General features: G+C 45.0%; 1 protein-coding gene across 1 annotated transcript in view; it reads left to right on the top strand.

The window, feature by feature from the left end:
• NSG2 (neuronal vesicle trafficking associated 2) overlaps positions 1-5,156 on the top strand; it is a 79,318-nt gene extending 74,162 nt beyond the window's left edge. The window contains exon 5 of the mRNA XM_040262727.1: positions 3,340-5,156. Within this exon, the coding sequence (XP_040118661.1) occupies positions 3,340-3,531 (192 nt within the window). The 3' untranslated portion in view covers positions 3,532-5,156. The remainder of the gene's footprint in view (positions 1-3,339) is intronic.
• The last annotated feature ends 13,755 nt before the right edge of the window (positions 5,157-18,911 follow it).

Below are 18,911 nucleotides of genomic sequence, written 5' to 3'. Positions count from 1 at the left end.
CTGCAGATTGTTTAAAATGTAATATGTGTCTGAAGAAAATGAAAACACTAATTTGAAGATATATGCACTCCAATGTTGATAACAGTGCCCTATTTATAATAGTCAAGACATAAAAGCAACCCTTGGACCACCAGTCTCCTCCGTCCATGGGATTTTCCAGGCAAGAATCCTGGAGTGGGTTGCCATTTCCTTCTCCAGGAGATCTTCCTGACCCAGGGATTGAAGCCGGGTCTCCCGCATTGTAGGCAGACGCTTTACCGTCTGAGCCACCACGGAAGTCTAAAAGCAACCTAAGTGTCCATCAGTGCTGAATGAATAAAGATGTCATATGTGTGTGATGTATATACACACACATGTTTTATACCTGATAGACACACAATAGAATACTACTCAACCATAAAGGAGAATGAAAATTTGCTGCTCACAGCAGCATGGATGGACTCGAAGGGCATTATACTAAGTGAAATAACTCACAGAAATACAAATACTGTATGACATCACTTATATGTGGAATCTAAAAAACACAACAGCCTAGTAAATATGACATAAAAGAAACAGACTCACAGACGTAGAGAACAAACCTCAGTTACCAGCGTGTAGAGGGAAGTGGAGAAAGGCAAGACAGAGGTAGAGGATTAAGAGGTATGAACTACTGTATATAAAATAATAAGCTATAATGATACATTATACAGCACAGGAAGTAGAGACAATATTTTATAACAACTATGAATGGAGTATAACCTTTAGAAATTGTGACCCTGTTGTTATACACCTGAAACTTACAAAGTATTATAAATCAAGTCTACCTCAATAAAAAGAAAACTTTATGCACTCAATAAAGGCATTGAAATATGTTTTAAAAAAAGTGTAAAGAAATATAGAAGTAACACCAAAGCAAAACTGATGGTGGCAATCTAAAATTATTTTCACTCTCTAAAATACTGTATATTTACAATACATTTTGCTGTGAAATTATAAAATCACAATAAAAAAGTCCTATGTGTGGCAGGGAGTTTTCAGGCTTTCATGAAGCACTTGGTTGCCAGTAGGCAATAGAGGGTGCTCTCCAGAGTGTGGGAAAGGGAGGCAGGCTGGCTTCAGACTACAAGTCAGAAGTCGGGGAGAGCTCCTTGTTCCATCTCCAGAACACTCCGCCTTAGGGTCACCCTGGTTTGATGGCTGATTCCTTGTCCCTGTAGAGGTGTGAAGACAGGGAACAGAGCTTCTGAGGTGGCCTCCTCCCCCATCTTGCAGCTGGGCCTCCTCCTCCCCCACTCTGATTGCACGCCTTCCCTTAAAAGACAGAACTGGCTGCATGACCTCCAGCCCTCCCTCGCCCCTCTGAGCCTCAGATTTCTCGCTTGCAGTGGGCACCAATGATGTTTGCCACGGGATCTTGGAGAGAATTTAAGTAAAATCAAGACCGCAAAGAGCCTGCTAGAGAATGGGCTGGCAATAACTATTAGAGGTAATAAAGCTAGAATCTAGTCAGAGTTGAAGCGAATATTGATAAGTTACCACTTACTGAGTACCAATTAGATGTCACCTTCCTTCCTAGACTATTTTCATAAATAGTATCTCAGTTGAGCTGTCCACCCATTCTGAAAAGGAGGTTTCATTGCCCCCATTTTGCATCTGAGGAAATGGAGATTAAGAATATTCTGTCTTGAGAGTTTTCTAAGACATTACTGCTGTTACGTTCCAAAGTGAGGGAATCAAATGGGGACTTTTCTGCCTTAAAAACACATGTCTTTTGGTTCTGCTACATGACTTCCTAAGATGACCTTCTTAGGCGTTAGAAGCTGGGGTTCTGAAAGACTAGCAACCACTATCAGTATTGGGATGTCAGTAGGAGACAGTGGAATAAACTATGATGTGTCTGCATAAGAAATTCCAAACAACTGCGACAGTGAGTGAGGGGGTCTCCAAACATGGAGAGAGAATACCCTCTGGGATAAGAGTGAAGAACAAAAGGTGCTATTTTTGAGTGAGAAAAGGGAATGTGAAGGATGTTTGCTCATATTTTCAGAAAGAAATTCTGGAAGGATAAATAAAAAAAAAAACAACTGAGAAACACATTGAGTCAGGTGGGCAGTGAGGGAACAGAAGGAACGGGAATGAGGAACAAGGCTTCTCTGCCTTTGTCTTGATAGACATTTGTCCTGGATGTGTGTCAATGTTTGACATGTTTGTAAAAACTAAATTTAAAAAAAATTCCTAAAATTAAAACCAAGTTAAAATCCAGCTGTATATCAAGTCGAGGACTAAACTTACCAAGAAAGTAATTGCTCCAAATGACTGTATGATACAGTATATTGACTCTAGGCCCTCAGTGGAATATATTCTAAGGACACAGAGAGCTGCGGAGAAATGATATAGTCCATTCAGTAGCCTGATACTCATCATATCGCTGTTATTTTGGGACCATTTGATTGATATTGTAGGATAATACAAATATATAATTATATGTTGTTAGGAACCAAGGCTTTGATATAAGAAGAAAGAGTAATACATTTCCAATCAAAGAAAAGAAATGGACAGCAATTGGCTACAGGCAGTGGTCCAGTGAAGCAGTTAGGGGATGGGTGAATCAGCCAGGCAAAGAGCTATCAACAGTGTCCACTGTAACCCTGCAGTTGGTAAGCAGAGGGTGTTGACCTTGAATTAGTATTGGCATCAGTTTCTTCCCTCCTTCCTTCCTTCCTCTTCCTTCCTTTCTTTCTCTCTCCCTCCTTCATTTCCTTTATTTCTTCTCCTTTTATTGAGGTTTAATTGACATATAACATTGTATTAGTTTCAAGTGTTCAACATAGTGATTAAATATTTGTAAATACTGCAGTGGTTGCTAGTCTTTCAGAACCCCAGCTTCTAACACCTAACCGCTGTAAGTCAACATCCATCACTCTGCATAGTAACAATTTTTTTCTTGCGATGGAGACTTTTTAAGACCTACTCTCTTAGCAGCTTTCAGATATCCACTACAGTATTATTAACTGTGTCACTATGCTGTACATTACACCCCCAGGACATACTCATTTAATCACTGGAAACTCTTACCTTTTGAGCCCCTTGACCCATTTCTCTCACCCCTTCCCCGCCTCTGGGAATGATTCTAACATCAGGTTAGTTTCCTCTGTCTTCTTATAGGTGGCAGCTTTGATGATGGTGATGGAGATGACGTGAAGGAAGGTCTGACGAGTACCAGGCCCAGGCCAGATGCCATCCCCTCCGGCTGGCTGCGAGCCGGGGATGGCCGGGGCCCCCAGATGGGATGGCCTCGTTGCAGGGCAGGTGGGAAGCATTCACTGAGCTCCTGCTGACTGTCTCTCTCTTCCCCAGCACAAGCGCTGTATCCCGGCCTCCCTGGATGCTTACTACTCATCCCAGGACCCCAGCTCCAGAAGCCGCTTCTACACGGTCATCAGCCACTACAGCGTGGCCAAGCAGAGCACCGCCCGGGCCATCGGGCCGTGGCTGTCGGCGGCTGCCGTCATCCACGAGCCCAAGCCGCCCAAGACCCAGGGCCATTAGAGGCGCCCCCCTGCCAGCCAGCATGGGGAGTGGGGAGAGGAACCCCGCTGGCTAAGCCAAGCTCCAGTTACAAGACAACACTGTACTCCTGGGATATGGGGGCGGGGGTGGGACCAGGGTGGGTGGGGGGAGCTCACCGAAAATCTCATGTGCTGGAGTTGTCTGAATCAGTATTTCTTTTTGTCCTTTGGTATTGTTGATTCGTCCCCGAGTCAGGCCCATGTACAAAGGCATGTTTCGTGTTGACTGTTCCCATGTAAGATATTTTCAAAGCCACTGCTTATTATTTGTTAGGAAAATTTAAAAACAGGAAAGGAGAGAAAGAAAATGAACATGGAAGTCTTAGACTGGATGCATCTGGAGTGTGTTGAAGGGTGGTGAAGAGCACAGATGTTCCGGGCTGCTCAGACTGGGGGAGATGGTTGCTTCAGGGTGGGCTTCGGAAGGTGCAAAATGTGAGTGAGGCAGGCAGTCTGCTCGCTTGGCCTCTGGTCTGCAGAGGAGGAACACTGAAAGTTAGGAACTGTCAAGTTAGAAAGAAGACTGAGTTTGACATTTGTAGGCTGGGACGCGCACAACCCAGAGAGAAAAGCCTCAACCATGTGTGTTTTGCAGAATGCAGATAAACTTGTCTGTATGGGCATCAGAGTGGGGCTTGGGCTGCATGGTCTGGGGATGCAGAGGATAGAGGCGAACACTCAACAGTGGGCAGGCTTTCTTTGCCTCTCTCTTGCATTTCTAGCTCTACACCTGAGTGCTGCCCATGTCTAGGAGATGGCAGGGGTAGAAAGAGGAGGAAGGAGGGACTGCAGGATGAAGAAGGCAGAGGATGGGCTGGTGGCGTTTGACTAAGCTGTAAGCCCAGCACCCAAGTTTAACATTTTTGTCGGTTTGTTGTTTCCCAAAGTGGTGATGAGCAGGAAGAACAGGAAGGGTCGTGACCAGGTGACAGCCAGGGAGGCTTTCGACTGGGTCTCAGCAATGCTAAGTCATTTTTTCTAAGGGAAACTGAGAACCGTGGCCGTCTTGTGCACACTTCACTGTGTTGACAGGAGCACAGCCCAAACTTTCCCATCTGCTTCTAGAAGCTTCTGACCAAGAGGCGACAGCTGGCATTGCCCAGGCCACCCATTGCCTTGCACCCACATCAGGCACTCCCACACAGCTCTCCAACTAATATTTTGGGGAGACCCCCTCTGTGTGGTGTTGGCTCTGGGCCCAGCAGAGCCAGAACTGGCTTGGAGAGTTGGCTATTTGAGATGTGATTCTGTTTTCCCATGAAGCTTGAACAGGCCATTTAAAGGGCATTTTTTTAGTGGCTTGCTGTGATGCTGAAATCATCCTATACAACAGCTGGGTAATAAGACTAGCATAGCTCAAACTATTCTGCTAAAAGCTATCATTTGACTTTTCCTCTCCCCACCCCTACCCTCCAGTCACCTCGAGTCACCTGTAAATTCATTTGTCATCTAAAGTGGAATAACAAATTGTCCCTAGCGAAACTGCTGAGCGCTTTCTAATTTTGTGGTGTATTTTTGTCAGTAGGTAGCAGAGGCTGAAGTATTTTTTGGTGTAATTCTTGAACTTTTCTGACAGGAAACAAATAAAGATAGATGTGTCTGAGAGTCTTGACCTTCCTTTGCATTTTTCTTCATCTTCTTCTCAGTGAGCCTGGCGGGGAAGATGCAGGGGGCAGGGTGTCCTGTTAGGCTGGGGCTGGAACTGAGGTGGGGGGACCTCCATCCTCCGCCAGTGAAATGATGCTGAGGTCAGAGGCAAGGACCAAGAGAGGCAGCTGGCTTTTGCCTTGCAGTGCAACATCCTTCATCCTCTGAGCATCTGCTGAGCACCTGCAGAGGGCCAGGCTGTGCTGGGTATGGGGTACCCAGCCCTGGATGACACACATGCACCCCCTGAAGTCTGAAGGTAGAGTCAGATGTGGAAATAGACTTTGGCATGAGAAGAGTCTAAGAGCGCCATCTGGCCATTTGCCGACAGTTTGAGGAGGAAGCTGATGGGTGATGAGTGGACCCTTTTCATAATGAGCCCACTTAAAGCTTGTTATAACCTAGGTAGGTAGAGATTATTGGTCCCCATTTGACAGATTAAGACACGGAGGCTCAGAAGGATGGAGAGGTGCCTGGGGCTCCAGCAGATGAGCTGAGATTCAAACTCAGGTGTGTGTGACTACTTTATCCCCCTCGACTGCTTTTATAAAACCCAGAGCAACACTGTCAAGGTTCATGCCTCAGAAAGTCAAGTCACATTTATAAAAGCGAACTAGCTTTTCCTTTACCCGATTCAGCATCAGCAGTGAGTGTTAAGGATAGTAAACATTTAACAGCCCCTTGCTACCTGCCACATACCATTAGAGCTTCCCCGCAGTTCAAATGGTAAAGAATCTGCCTGTGATGCAGGAGAACTGGGTTCTATACCTGGGTTCAGTCCCTGGGTCGGGAAGATCCCCTGGAGAAGGACATGGCAATCCACTCCATTCTTGCCTGGAGAATCCCATGGACACAGGAGCCTGGCGGGCTACAGTCCAGGCGGTTACAGAGAGTGGGACAGACTGAGCGACTGACAGTACAACTACTGCCCCATGCCAAGCGTTAAGTGCTCTGGGTGTCTTGGTTCCCGGAACTCTTCCCCCAGTTTCATGAGTTGGGTACACCCATCCTCAACATCACTGTCTTCATATGAGCATCGCCCCCACTTTGAGATGAAGGAATGGAAGCTCAGAGCAGCACATCATCTACAAAGGAGGCTGCCGTTAGGAAGCAGCCGATTCCAACCCACACGTTGAATACCAGTGTCTCAGCAATGGTGCCAGCCTACCAGCTCATCTCTGCACTTTGCTTGGGAGTTTCTAGTGTGTGTTCACAACTCTTCTCAGACTCAGATGGCAGGCCATTGAAGGAGAGGCCAGGATTAACTGGGGACAGAACTGAAGGCTGAGGCTCCAGGCTCAGGGCTGCACCGGGGTGGTGGCCGTGAATGCGTGGCTGGTGGGAAGGAGGAGGGGGGCCACCTGAGCCCTGCCCTTTGGGGCCGCACAGGCTGCTGAGCACGAACGGGCCTTAGACAACCCCGCCTGCACCCACAAGGCCTTAGACTGTGGTTTCAGGGCCCAGTGAGCTGGGCAGGCAGGGCTGTTTTGCTGGCCTCCCACTTGCAGAGGCAGCCTCATCCATACGGCCAGTGTGTAAACACCCACTATTTTTCTCAATTACACAGAGTCAGCTAAAGACTTAATGAACACATGTTCAAACATTCTGTCATAAATGGATTTGCCACTCCGTTGCCTCAAAAAAATAAACCAAAGCTATCTCTTCTCTGGAATGAGCAGGCTCTGTGAGTGTGTGACTGAAGGAAGGGCACACTTCAGGGACAGGAGACATGGCAGAAATTTCTGGTTTGAAGAGAGGCCTTGGGGCCATGTGCTATTCGTGGCAGTCAGAATTTCCTCATCAGAAAAAAAAAAAAAAAGGAGGATGCTTAACTCCTCCCACAAATACCCACAGAGTGGGAGATTAGTTCTAGGAGAGCTTAATCAAGTGGGGTTTGGTTGGGGGAAGCCGCTCTGGGTTTTGGAGAATGGGGTCTCACAGGGCTCTGCTGGCTGACAAAGGGTTAAGCCAGAAAATGGTAAAGACAGCTCTTTGGTTCATAGAACAAGCTCTGTTTGTGGCTTTTGCACTTTTGAATCTGCTCACCAGCAGTGGGGGACCCGTCTCAAGATGCTCACAGTCTGTGGGAAGGGCAGACACACGTTCCACATGTGCACAGGAAGGGGAGCTGGGGCAGAAACTCTCAGAAGGGCAGAGCGTGGCAGTGGGGTGCCAGCCAGGGGCTTTGGAGGAGCTCGACTTCTACCTCAGCCTTGATCCATTGCGTTTTGACAGGGAGAAATCAGAAGGTGCAGAGAAGACACCCCAGAGTCATCCCCCCAGGCCCTGGGAACTGCCTCATAAAGGTGCTAAGAGGAGACAGCCCAGGGCTGGGAGGTCTCCCCGCTGCCAGCGCCAGAGCCCAAGGTTAAACAGGCACAGGAAGCTACCGCCACTGCGCTGGGGCTCATGGTTCAGGCTGGGGGATGGGAGGGAGAGAGATGATAATACAGTTTCTGCACTTCAGGGAGAGGCAGGGATGGCGCCTGGGGTGATCCCAGCCATCAATCAGGTCCGAAGATAAGAGGGAAGGTAGATTTTTCTGGCAAATTGAAAGACCACTTGTTGGAACTGCTGTCAATCACTTTATTCCCCCATCTCCACCCCTACAATGTGCTCTAATCCCAGGGGGGGTCTCTTGTGGAGGAAGAGAAAGAATCCTCAGTCGCTTTCTCAACAAGCACACAACACAGTCTCTTTAGAAAAACAACACGCCTGAACCACTGAGGGAAAAGGGTTGGTTTCCATGGCAACATCAATGCCGTGAGAAGCAGTCTGGCATGGCGGGGTGTTCATCTGACTCTGTTCTTTTGTCAGAAATGATGTGTTTCAGAGAACCCAGCCCCAGAGATCAGGAGTCCAAGCTGCCTGGAGAGATGGCCACACCCCTCTCGGACACCCTGCCGCTTCTCATCTGGATCTGTCCTTGTCTTTGTCTCTGCCTCTCTGTCTCCTTCAAGGGAGCGGTGTCTGGAGGTGTCGACTGGTGCTGTAATTTATGCTTCAATTTGAGGGCCCTCGTGAGCGCTGTGCTGGGTTTGGGTCCAGTGTGGGGTGGGGTGTGCGGCAGAGGGCAAGACAGCTCAGAGGAGCTCAGAAGGATCATGGCATTCAAATTCTGCTCCTCTTGGCTCTGTGCCCTTGGTTGGTTCCTTTCTTTTCTCTCTAAACTGCAGCTTCCCATCTCTAAAATGGAGATAATTTTAATCTGCCTCATTTTGCAAAAAATGCAATGAAATAATATGTAAAGTTCTGCCCATAGCAGGCACTCAACAAATTGTAGCTGCTGTATCTTGAGTAAGCCTCTCTCAGACTCAGGTTCCTCACTTGTAAATCGGAATTACTTATAAACAACCCCTCCCCCTCATAGGGTTGCTGTGGCTTAAAACAAGGCAGTGGCTGTGAAGTGCCTATGGCAAAAGTCGCTTACCTCCCACCAGCCCTCATTTGCTAGAGAAGTCTCCTTGCTTCTCACTGTCCTCTTCGTGGACAGTTAGGACGTGATGGATGTATAGCAGTCCATGTATGCACAGACACCTTTCTCTCTCTCTCTCCATATCTCTATCTACCTTCTATTATCTATCATCTATCTCTATCAAAATCAAATATACATTTATTTTGATAACTCTGATTTCAATGCAAAACCAAAGGGTGTATTGTACCATCCTCTCTTTGCTTGATTGTAGCTTCTTTCTCTGATAGTGAGAAAGATGACTCTATTATTTACAACATATTTACCCACTCTTTCAGCTTTTGTGTACTTATAAAGTCGTTTCAGATATGTGACTTTTTTGACATTTAGAATTTCTGACATCACTAGAGAGATGTTTTGAGTAATTAACTTGGTATTTTAAGATACACCATCTTGCTTGGTGTTTCATTGTAAAGATGTGTATGTGTTAGTTGCTCAGTCATGCCCAACTCTTTGCAAACCGATGGACAGTATCCTGCCAGGCTCCTCTGTCCATGGAATTCTCCAGGCAAGAATGTTGGAGTGGGTTGCCATTTCCTTCTCCAAAAGACGTATATAAAGCCACTTACTTTCTAAAGGCTAACATTTTGGACAAAATCAGTGTTGGAGCAGGAAATGGCAACCCACTCTAGCATTCTTGCCTCGAGAACTCCATGGACAGAGGAGCCTGGCAGGCTATAGTCCATGGAGTCGCACAGAGTCGGACACGAATGAAGCGACTTAGCACAATGTATTGTGTTATATTTAAGCTGAGTTTCTCAGGTCTCACCACTTACATTCAGAGTAGTGACAGGGTTTAAATAACAATAGCACCTTAAATGTCATAGACACTGCTCCCAACTGCCACTCTCCCCAGCCCACGTGGACTTTCGCGTGTGCTGGAGAACAGGTGTGAACCTGCTGGACTCTGTTTTCCACTGAGCTCCATGGACATCCCGAACTTTTTAAACAGATGGACAAGGCCACTGATGTGCTAGGACCGTGCAGTTGACAGTTCCCTCAGGCTCTGGTGGTGTGAGGAAAGAAGTCATCCTCTTCCCTTCGCATTTCACTCTGTTCTCAGGGGCCCACCTAGGACGGCTGGCTTGTGCTTCCTGCGCCCTCCAGAGTTTGATCAAATGACTTGTTCTTCTACTGACAGCGCCTTTACCTCCTTCACACTCTACCTGGGACCCCAACATGAATCCATGCAACTGCACTAAAAGGCAAATTTGAGGAAGAGCTATGATGCTGGGGTTGGAAGTAACTGGCCACACACCATAACTGTTCTTATCTGCACCCGCGGCAGACAATGAACACCAACTTTCTTACTGAGCCCTGCCGCAGCCATATCATCTTTCCTTACCACCGTTCTCCACGTCCCTCTCTCTCACTCACTTGGATGCTGAGAGTGACAGAGATCACTGGTTCTACTGAAAACCCCATGACTTCCTTCCGTAGCCTGGAGTTGTCACCAGGATGGCCTCGATTGGTAAGGGACTCTCTTTCCCAGCCCCTCATTTCCAAGCCTGATTAGACTAGTTTTCAGCATTCTAACATGAGTGGAAGGTGGAAGTGATGTGTATCCCTTCTAGGATGGCACTTGTAGGCAGGTGACGCAGCTTCTCTAATCTCTCTTTCTTCCCTCTCCTCCCTGCTCTGTGATGTGGTGAAGCTGAGGACTCCTGGGGAGGTGATGGAGGTGCAAGGTGGGAGGAGCCCGGATCCCTGAATCCCCAGGTGGACAGCCATCTGCCTACACTGGGCTATTATATGAATGAAAGAGAACTTCCAAGATTTGGGGGTCTATTTGTTACAGTAAAAAGAATTACCATGACCAGTATACACAGGAAATCTATTTCCATTTGGGCACCACCCCATATTTAGGATTGGTTGTGATAAAAGCCAGGCACTCTTTTCCGGTCAGGCTTGTGACTCCAGCTGCATCCTCAGGTGAGCTCTCTCAAGGAAGCTCCCCAGCCTCCAAGCCCTCTCATCCATCAAGCTCTTTCCAGTCCACACCTCAGGACTCAGTTCAGGTGCCGATTTTTCTGTGATCTCCCCAGACTGGATGGGACCCTCCACAGCAGTCCCTACCTTCCCACACACGCCAGTTCTGCATATCCTTGTGTCAGAGAATGACTACAATCTATTTCTGTCATCAAAGTACTTGTCAGTGGTATCCTGGATGGATGGCTGAATGGATGGGTGAAAAAAATTCAGCTCTATGCCAATAACTTTTAAATGTCTGTTTTCAGTCCAGCTCTCTCTATTGAGACTCACTCCATATATATTCTTTCTTTCTGGTCCTTGCTAACTGAATATCCTTGCAGGCACTTCAAGGTCAAAATGTCCTTTAGAGCCTTCATCATATTACCCCCAGAGATGCTTTATGTCCCGTGTCCTTTAAGTGGGGTGATGACTCCACCAGCTGCTCTGCTTTCTAGACCCAGGTGCCACTTTTGATGTTCCCCTTACATCAATGAACACTGGATTGGCTTCTAAGTTCTGACCGTTCCATTTTCAAAGTGGCTCGAGTCGGCCCCTTCCTTTGCCAGAATCTGAGTGTAGGTCCCTGACCTTGACATCAAAAGCCCATCACAGTCTGACCCCCGGCTGCTGTCACCCCCTCATGTCTTCCATGGACCATGCCCCCCACCCCCACCATGCACTCCCAGTCTCACTGACCTGGTGCTTCACAGCACGCACAGTCTCATAGGCCCGTGAGTTGGGGCACTATGATGGAGACTGCTTCACTTTTTCGCCTTCCTCCATTCCCCTCACCACGCCCGACTGAGATTGATAATCGTCTTTGTGCTCCTTTCATGGGAGAAGGATGAGGCAGCGAGGAAAACAGAAAGCGCTTTCCTGACCTTCTTGCATTTGTTTCCAAAACCCATACCACAGAGGGGAGACCATTCTTAGGTACACATGAAGCGTCTTGAAGAAATAAACAGAAAACCTGTCTCATTCCAGAAACGATTCTCTTGCCTGAAGGCAGCAGGGGATGGAGCAGAGAGGTTAGGAATCTGACAGAGTAGAGCCCTGCCCCCTGCTCACCAGGTGGCCCCTCCCACAAGGGCGCCAAGGCCCTGGAGAGGAAAGGGGACTGCATGTCTGGGAGAGCAGTCAGTCACCCGGCACACTGCGTCTCCAAGAGACGCCGCAGGTCACAGGACCAGACTCCTCACAGGGCTGAGGCAGCAGCTTCTGCTGGCCCAGCAGGATGAGGGCTCAAGGTAGGCGTCCACTGAGTTTTGGGAGAAAAGAGGACTTCGCTCCGCTGCACTTATGGAGGGAGGTATATACCCTCTCTGTCCTTCTCATCATCTTCATCTCTTCGTGTTTTCAGGTCAGTCTCATCAGCCTCGTGGTACAGACTCGCTCTGGCTGGATGAACCCCTCCTCTGGGCCTTCAGAGCTCCTTGACTAATCCTCCATCGCATTCCTTACTCTATAATCTTGTTATGCATGCAGTAGAATATGTGGTCGGTGTTCTTCTTTCATTTCATAGGTGAAGAAAATGGCTCAGAAGGGTCAGTGCGGGGTTGGCACCCTCCCTGCTGCGCGGGGGCCCAGCCTCGGCACCCTGGCCTGGACTCTGTTTGTGCCTGCCCTTGCCACCCTCCATCATCCTTGCAGCCTTCCGCCATCTGGTTTGGAGGCCCCTGGTCCTGCACTCCTGCACGATTTCGGCATCCACCGCATCTCCACAGGCCAGCTCTTTTCCCCGCAGCTTTAAACAAACACATTTGATTAGGAGGATGTATCTCTCTATGCCAGCAATTTATTCCCCTCCATGCAAATTTTCCCACTAATTAACAAAGAAAAAACAACACAATTCAGACCAGTGAGCTCTTGAAAGGGAAAATGAAGGAGCTTTCAGCAAATTGTGGCATCCAGAGTCCTGGGCTGGGAGTCAAACAGACCTGGATTTGAATCCCAGTCTCATTGCTCTCTGCCCACCAGCTCTGGGCAGGTGACTTCACCTCTCTGAGCCTCACTTTCCTCAACTTTGAAGTGGTGCTACTGATCGCTACTTCACAGCATGGCTAGAAAGTTCATTTGAGAAAGAATCCAGGTGTTTTGGGAATTCTAAGGTGCTCTGGCAGTAGGGAAAAAATAGTGCTTTACATTAAATTGCAGAAAAACACACAAGTGTATCCTCTTAAGACCCTAGAGCATAGGGTCTCACTGCAGAAAACTTACCAATGTCTGGTTGACTCTGCTGTGAATTGAAATGTGTCCCCACCAAAAAAAAAGATTTATTATATACGAGAGCCCCTAACATCTCAGATTGTGATCTTATTTGGGAAAAGGGTCATTAGCGAGATAACCAAGTTCAAGCAAGGTGGCCCCTAAGCCCATGTGACTAGTGTCCAAAAAGGAGGAGTTCAGACACAGAAACACACGCATGAGGGGAGCACCTCGTGAGGCAGAGGATGGGAGCAATGTAGCTACAAACTGAGACACACAGAGACTGCCTGCACGTCTCCAGAGTCTAGAGAGGGGAAGGGACAGACTCTCCCTCATGGCCCAGACCCCGGCAACCCATCCTTGATCTCGGACTTCTAACCTTCAGAACTATGAGGACCGTATATTTCTGTTATTTTAAGCCACTCAGTCTGTTGTCCTGGCAAACTAATACAGACCTCAAAGCTGTGCTCTTTCCCTGAACTGCATGTAACAAACTATTCACTGTGTAGTTGTTACTGAAAATAAGCAGAACTCTGGGGGCTCTGGGGAACAAACGTCTTTCTGGGTGACCCCCATTTCTTTTATTTTTCATTTGTGTCATATTTTATTTTTCTTCTTTCTTTTTTATTTTTTAAATTATAAAAGTATGATAACACATTTACAGAAGACTTAGAAAATACAGAACAAAATTACATATAGTTCAACTATATATTATAATTTTTTAAGTAGATAAATTAAGATTTTTAGTTTTAATTTGAATATCAAACTCTCAAAAATTAGTAAAATGAATAGACAGAAAAGTAGAAGGATATAATGGACCTGAAAAGCACTAGGAACCAATTCAACATAATTAAGATTTATACAATTTCCAGTATATAGCAGGATACAAATTCTACTCAGGTTCCCATAGACTATAGACCAGGAGACACTCAAACATATCCAGAGACATAAAACAAGGTGCAAATATTTCGGTCTAAAAGTATTGAAATGATACAGAGTCTGTTCTCTAATCACTGTGGAATTATGTCAGAAATCCATATCAAAAGGTATTTGAAAATAGCCCGCATATTTTCAAGAGCAGTGTGATATTTACCAAGAAGGATCTTTGACTTAACCATTGAAAGCCTCAATAAAGTTAAAAGACTGAAAAAACACAGAGGGCAGTTGCAGAGAATAAATCATTTAAATGAGAAATTAATATCAAAGATACTTTTAAAAAACCCATTTATTTGGAAATTAAATGTCTACTTTTAAATGGTGGATGTATCTAAGAAGCCATAACAGAGAAATAGAAAATGTTTGTAATAGAGTAAAAATGGAAAGAGAATTCACCTGTATTTGTTGTAGGCAGCTGAAGCTGCTCAGTGCCGCTTAATACAATATGGATTCTTGAATAAGTTATGAAAGCAGATAATTGACACTAGTATAAAATTTTGTGAAATTTCAGCAAAATTTTTACTTTAGTTAATAATACTGTATTACATGTTAATTTCCTGTTTTTTTTTTAACAACATAGTATTTCTTTATAGTCTCAGAATTAGATTAGATGTTTCAAGCCTCATTCAAAAATTTTTTTAAATCACTAAAATTATAAGATTTTTAGACTTTTAGCGGTAATACTAGATACCAGAATAAATAAAACTATATTAAGGTTTTGAGTGAATATAAATTAGAAGTCTAGCATTCTTTTCATACTAAGCAAAACAAGTGGAACCAAAATATCATAAATTTTTTAGCTAAGCAAAAATTCATGTTTTCTAAAATATATATTATACACACTTTGTATATGTATACAAAAGATTTTCCACTATACTTGATAAATAACAATAACAACAAAAAACAGATGGAGAAATTGGAAAACATAAACTAAATGAAATGGGAGCACTGAATATGAAATAGAAAAAGTGAAACAAACTAGATAAAAGTAAAAGGTAATCAGGTAGTCCATTTATTTTGAAACATGCCACCTCATTAGAATCATATCTGGAGCTTCGAAGGAAAAAAAAATACCTGGGCATTTTTATTTTTCAAAAAATGCCAAGCTAATTCTAATTGCATCTAGATTTTAAAATGTGATTACATTTTTTCCTTTTAAATGATAGTTTTTAGTGATATAGAATTCTATTATTTTCTGTTGACCAATCATGATACAATGGTATTAAAATGAATAAAAGTTACATAATCACAATAGTAAAAGATGTTTATCAGTGTTTTGGTTTCACAGACCAAAAAAATAAAAGATAATTACAATTGCAAGCCATAATGGAAACATGATTAACCTAACCATACAAAATAATTACATAAATCAGAGGGGTCAAGTAGAGTGATGTGGTAAGTGGAAATGCATGCGTAGACGTGTTTTCATTCATCCAGCCCGTGCATTTAATCCATTAACATTTAAGGTAATTATTGATATATATGATCCTATTACCATTTTCTTAATTGTTTGGGGTTAATTTTCTGTAGGTCTTTTCCTTCTCTTGTGTTTCCTGCCTAGAGAAATTTCTTTAGCATTTGTTGTAAAGTTGGCTTGGTGATGCTAAATTACCTTAACTTTTGCTTGTGTGTAAAACTTTTGATTTCTACATCAAATCTGAATGAGAGTCTTGCTAGATAGTCTGTTCTTGGTTGTAGGTTCTTCCCATTCATCACTTTAAATATATCATACCATTCCCTACTGGCTTGTAGAGTTTGTTGAGAAGTCATCTGATAACTTTATGTGAATTCCCTTGTGTGTTGTCATTTTTCCCTTGTTGCTCTTAATATTTTATCTTTTTCTTTAATTTTTATCATTTTGATTACTATTTATTTTGGTGTGTTCCTCCTTGGGTTTATACTGCCTGGGACTCTCTGTGCTTCTTAGACTTGACTGACTATTTCCTTTCACATGTTATAGAAGTTTTCAGCGATTATCTTTTCAAATGTTTCTCTCTCTCTTGCCCTTCGGGGACCCCTATAAGGTGAATGCTGGTGCATTTAATGTGGTCCCAGAGTTCTCTTAGACTGTCTTCACTTTATTTATTTATTTATTTATTTTCTGTATTCTGTTCTGCAGCAGTGATTTTCATCATTCTGTCCTCCAGGTCACTTATCCATTCTTTGGCCACAGTTATTCTGCTATCAATTTATTCTAGTGTATTGTTCATCTCTGTTTATTCTTTAGTTCTTCAGGGTCTTTGGAAAACTTTTCTTGCATCTTCTCCATTCTTTTCCCAAGATTCTGAATCAGCTTTTCTATTATTTTTATGAATTATTTTTTTGGAAGGTTGCCTATCTCCATTTCATTTAATTGTTTTTCTGGGGTTTTATCTTGTCCCTTCATCTAGGGGGGCATAATCCTCTGCCTTTTCATTTTGATGAACTTTCTGTGACGTGGTCAGCTGCAGGATTGTGGTTCTTTTTCTTCTTCTGTATGCCCTATGGTAGGTAGATGAGTCTAAGAGGCTTTTATAAGCTTTCTGATAGGATAGACTGGCGGTGGGAAAAACTGAATCTTGCTCTGGTGGGCAGGGCCATGCTCAGTAAGACTTTAATCTGATTGTTTGCTGATGGGTAGAGCTGTACTCCCTGTTAGTTGTTTGGCTTGAGGCAACCCAGCTCTGGAGTCTACAGGTGCTATGGTAGGGTTAATGGTGACTTGCAAGAAGGCTTATGCCAGAGGGCACCTCCTGGGACTGCTGCTGCTGGTGCCCCCGTCCCATGGTGAGCCACTGCTGACCCACACCTTCACAGGAGACCCTCCAACACTAGCAGGTAGGTCTGGTTCAGTCTCCTGTGGGGTCACTGCTCCTATCCCCTGGGTCCTGGTGCATGCAAGATTTTGTTTGTGTCCTCCAAGAATGGAGTCTCTGTTCCCCCAGTCCTGTGGAAGTCCTACAATCAAATCCTGCTGGCCTTCAAACTCAGATTCTCTGGGGTTCCTAGTCCATTTGCTGATCCTCAGTCTGGGAAGCCTGATGTGGGGCTCAGAACCTTCACAATAGTGAGAGAATTTCTTCAGTATTATTGTTCTCCAGTCTGTGGGTCACCCATCTGGCAGGTATGGGATTTGATTTTATCATGATTATGTTCCTCCTGACTCATTTGAAAAGACCCTGATACTGGGAAAGATTGAAGGTGGGATGAGAAGGGGACAACAGAGGATGAGATGGTTGGATGGCATCACCAACTCAATGGACATGAGTCTGAGTAAACTCTGCGAGTTGTTGATGGACAGGGAGGCCTGCGTGCTGCAGTCCATGGGGTCACAAAGAGCTGGATATGACTGAGCGACTGAACTGATGTTCCTCCGACCATCTCATTGTGGCTTCTCCTTTGCTTTGGGCATGGGGTATCTTTTTTTTTGGTGAGTTCCAGTGTCTTCCTGTCAATGATTGTTCAATAGCTAGTTGCAATTTTGGTGCTTTTGCAGAAGGAGATGAGTACACATCCTTTTACTCTGCCATCTTGAACCAATCTCTACCCCCATTTTTTGATTACAGGAAATAGGCTTCATTCAGCCTCCATGACCTTCCCTGAGTTCCAAAGGGCAGGTTCAAACAGCTGCTAATCAAAGAAGGGAGGGGATGCAGAGACAATAAAGGACAATCAAGAAGTAACAGTGCAGGCTTGGGGTAGGGTCCTAGTTCCCCCATCGAGGGGTGATCAAGGGATGATCATAACATCTTTGAGCTGTTTTGCAGACAGTGAAGTCCCCACTAGGTGAAAGAAGTTAACTGTATGCTGTCCACAAGCATGCAAACCTCAGACTGGTTGGAACCAGAAGATTGATGAGGCTAATTCCAATTTACCCCATCACCAACTAGTTAGGAGAACGTCCATGAGCTGATCAGAGCCTCTTTGAACCTATTCCAAAACTCTTTACTACTTTCTCCAGGTTGGGACACATAGTTTTGAGAATTTTAGCCCATTGTGGCCCCCTTTGCATGACAAAGCAATAAAGCTATTCTTTCTACTTCACCCAAAACTCTGTCTCTGAGATTTAATTTGGTGTCAGGATACAGAGGCCAGACTCAATATCATTACAAGAAATGAACAAAAAGTTGAGTGATCCATCCCATTCAGTGTTCACCTGAATGGTGCCCACACAGTGTTCCCACACAGTGATCACCTCCTGTGTGCTGAGTCTCTGCTAGGAACTGAGTAACCAGTGACATCTAAAATGCAGACTTCGCCATTTCCTTCTCCAATGCATGAAAGTGAAAAGGGTTACCTCAAAAAAAAAAATAAATAAAATAAAATGCAGACTTCATCTTCAAGGAGACAGTATGTGTGTGTGTGTGTGCATGCGCTAAGTTATTTCAGCTGTGTCCAGCTCTTTGTGACCCTGTGGACTGTAGCCTACCAGGCTCCACTGTCCATAGGATTCTCCAGGCCAAGAATACTGGAGTGCATTGTCATGCCCTCCTCCAGGGATCTTTCCAACCAAGGGATGAAACCCAAATCTCTTACATCTCCTGCATTGGCAGACTGGTTCTTTACCACTAGCATCACCTGGGGAGCCCCTTTACAGAGACAGTGCCAGATACCAAACACATACAGCTTCAAAGTTATGCTCTTTTATCCCTTTAAGTATCCTTAAAGGAGTCATACAGGCAGTGCCCACATGGCCTGGATCAGCTGCTTGGCACTTTCAGATGGGAGGACCTGCCCTTATAGAGCTCCCAGATTGACCCTTGTAAGACAGGAGGTGGGGTTACAGTTTGGAGGGGGCTGTGGGAAGGGAGTTTGCCACAAACTCTGATGCTCGGGGTTCCACAGTGTGTTGAGGGGAGCACACGTCACAGATAATAATTGTCATGGGACTTCTCTGGTGGTCCAGGGGCTTAGACTCTGCACTCCCAGTGCAAGGGGCCTGGGTTTTATTCCTGGTCAAGGAACTAGATCCCACATGCTGCAACTGGGATTTTGCATGCGACAACTAAAGATCTCAAGTGCCATAATGAAGACCCGGCACAGCCAGATAAATACACAAGTAATAAATATATATTAAAAAAGAAAACAGGTTGTGTTCTTTAAAAAGAGAGTTTAAAAAAAAAAACTGTTATATCCCCCCACTGCAGCCC

Source organism: Oryx dammah, unplaced genomic scaffold, assembly GCF_014754425.2.
Source record: "Oryx dammah isolate SB20612 unplaced genomic scaffold, SCBI_Odam_1.1 HiC_scaffold_20, whole genome shotgun sequence".
Classification (NCBI taxonomy): Eukaryota; Metazoa; Chordata; class Mammalia; order Artiodactyla; family Bovidae; genus Oryx; species Oryx dammah.
The sequence above is the reverse complement of the archived record's forward strand: the minus strand, read 5'-3'. Positions and strand labels throughout refer to the sequence as shown.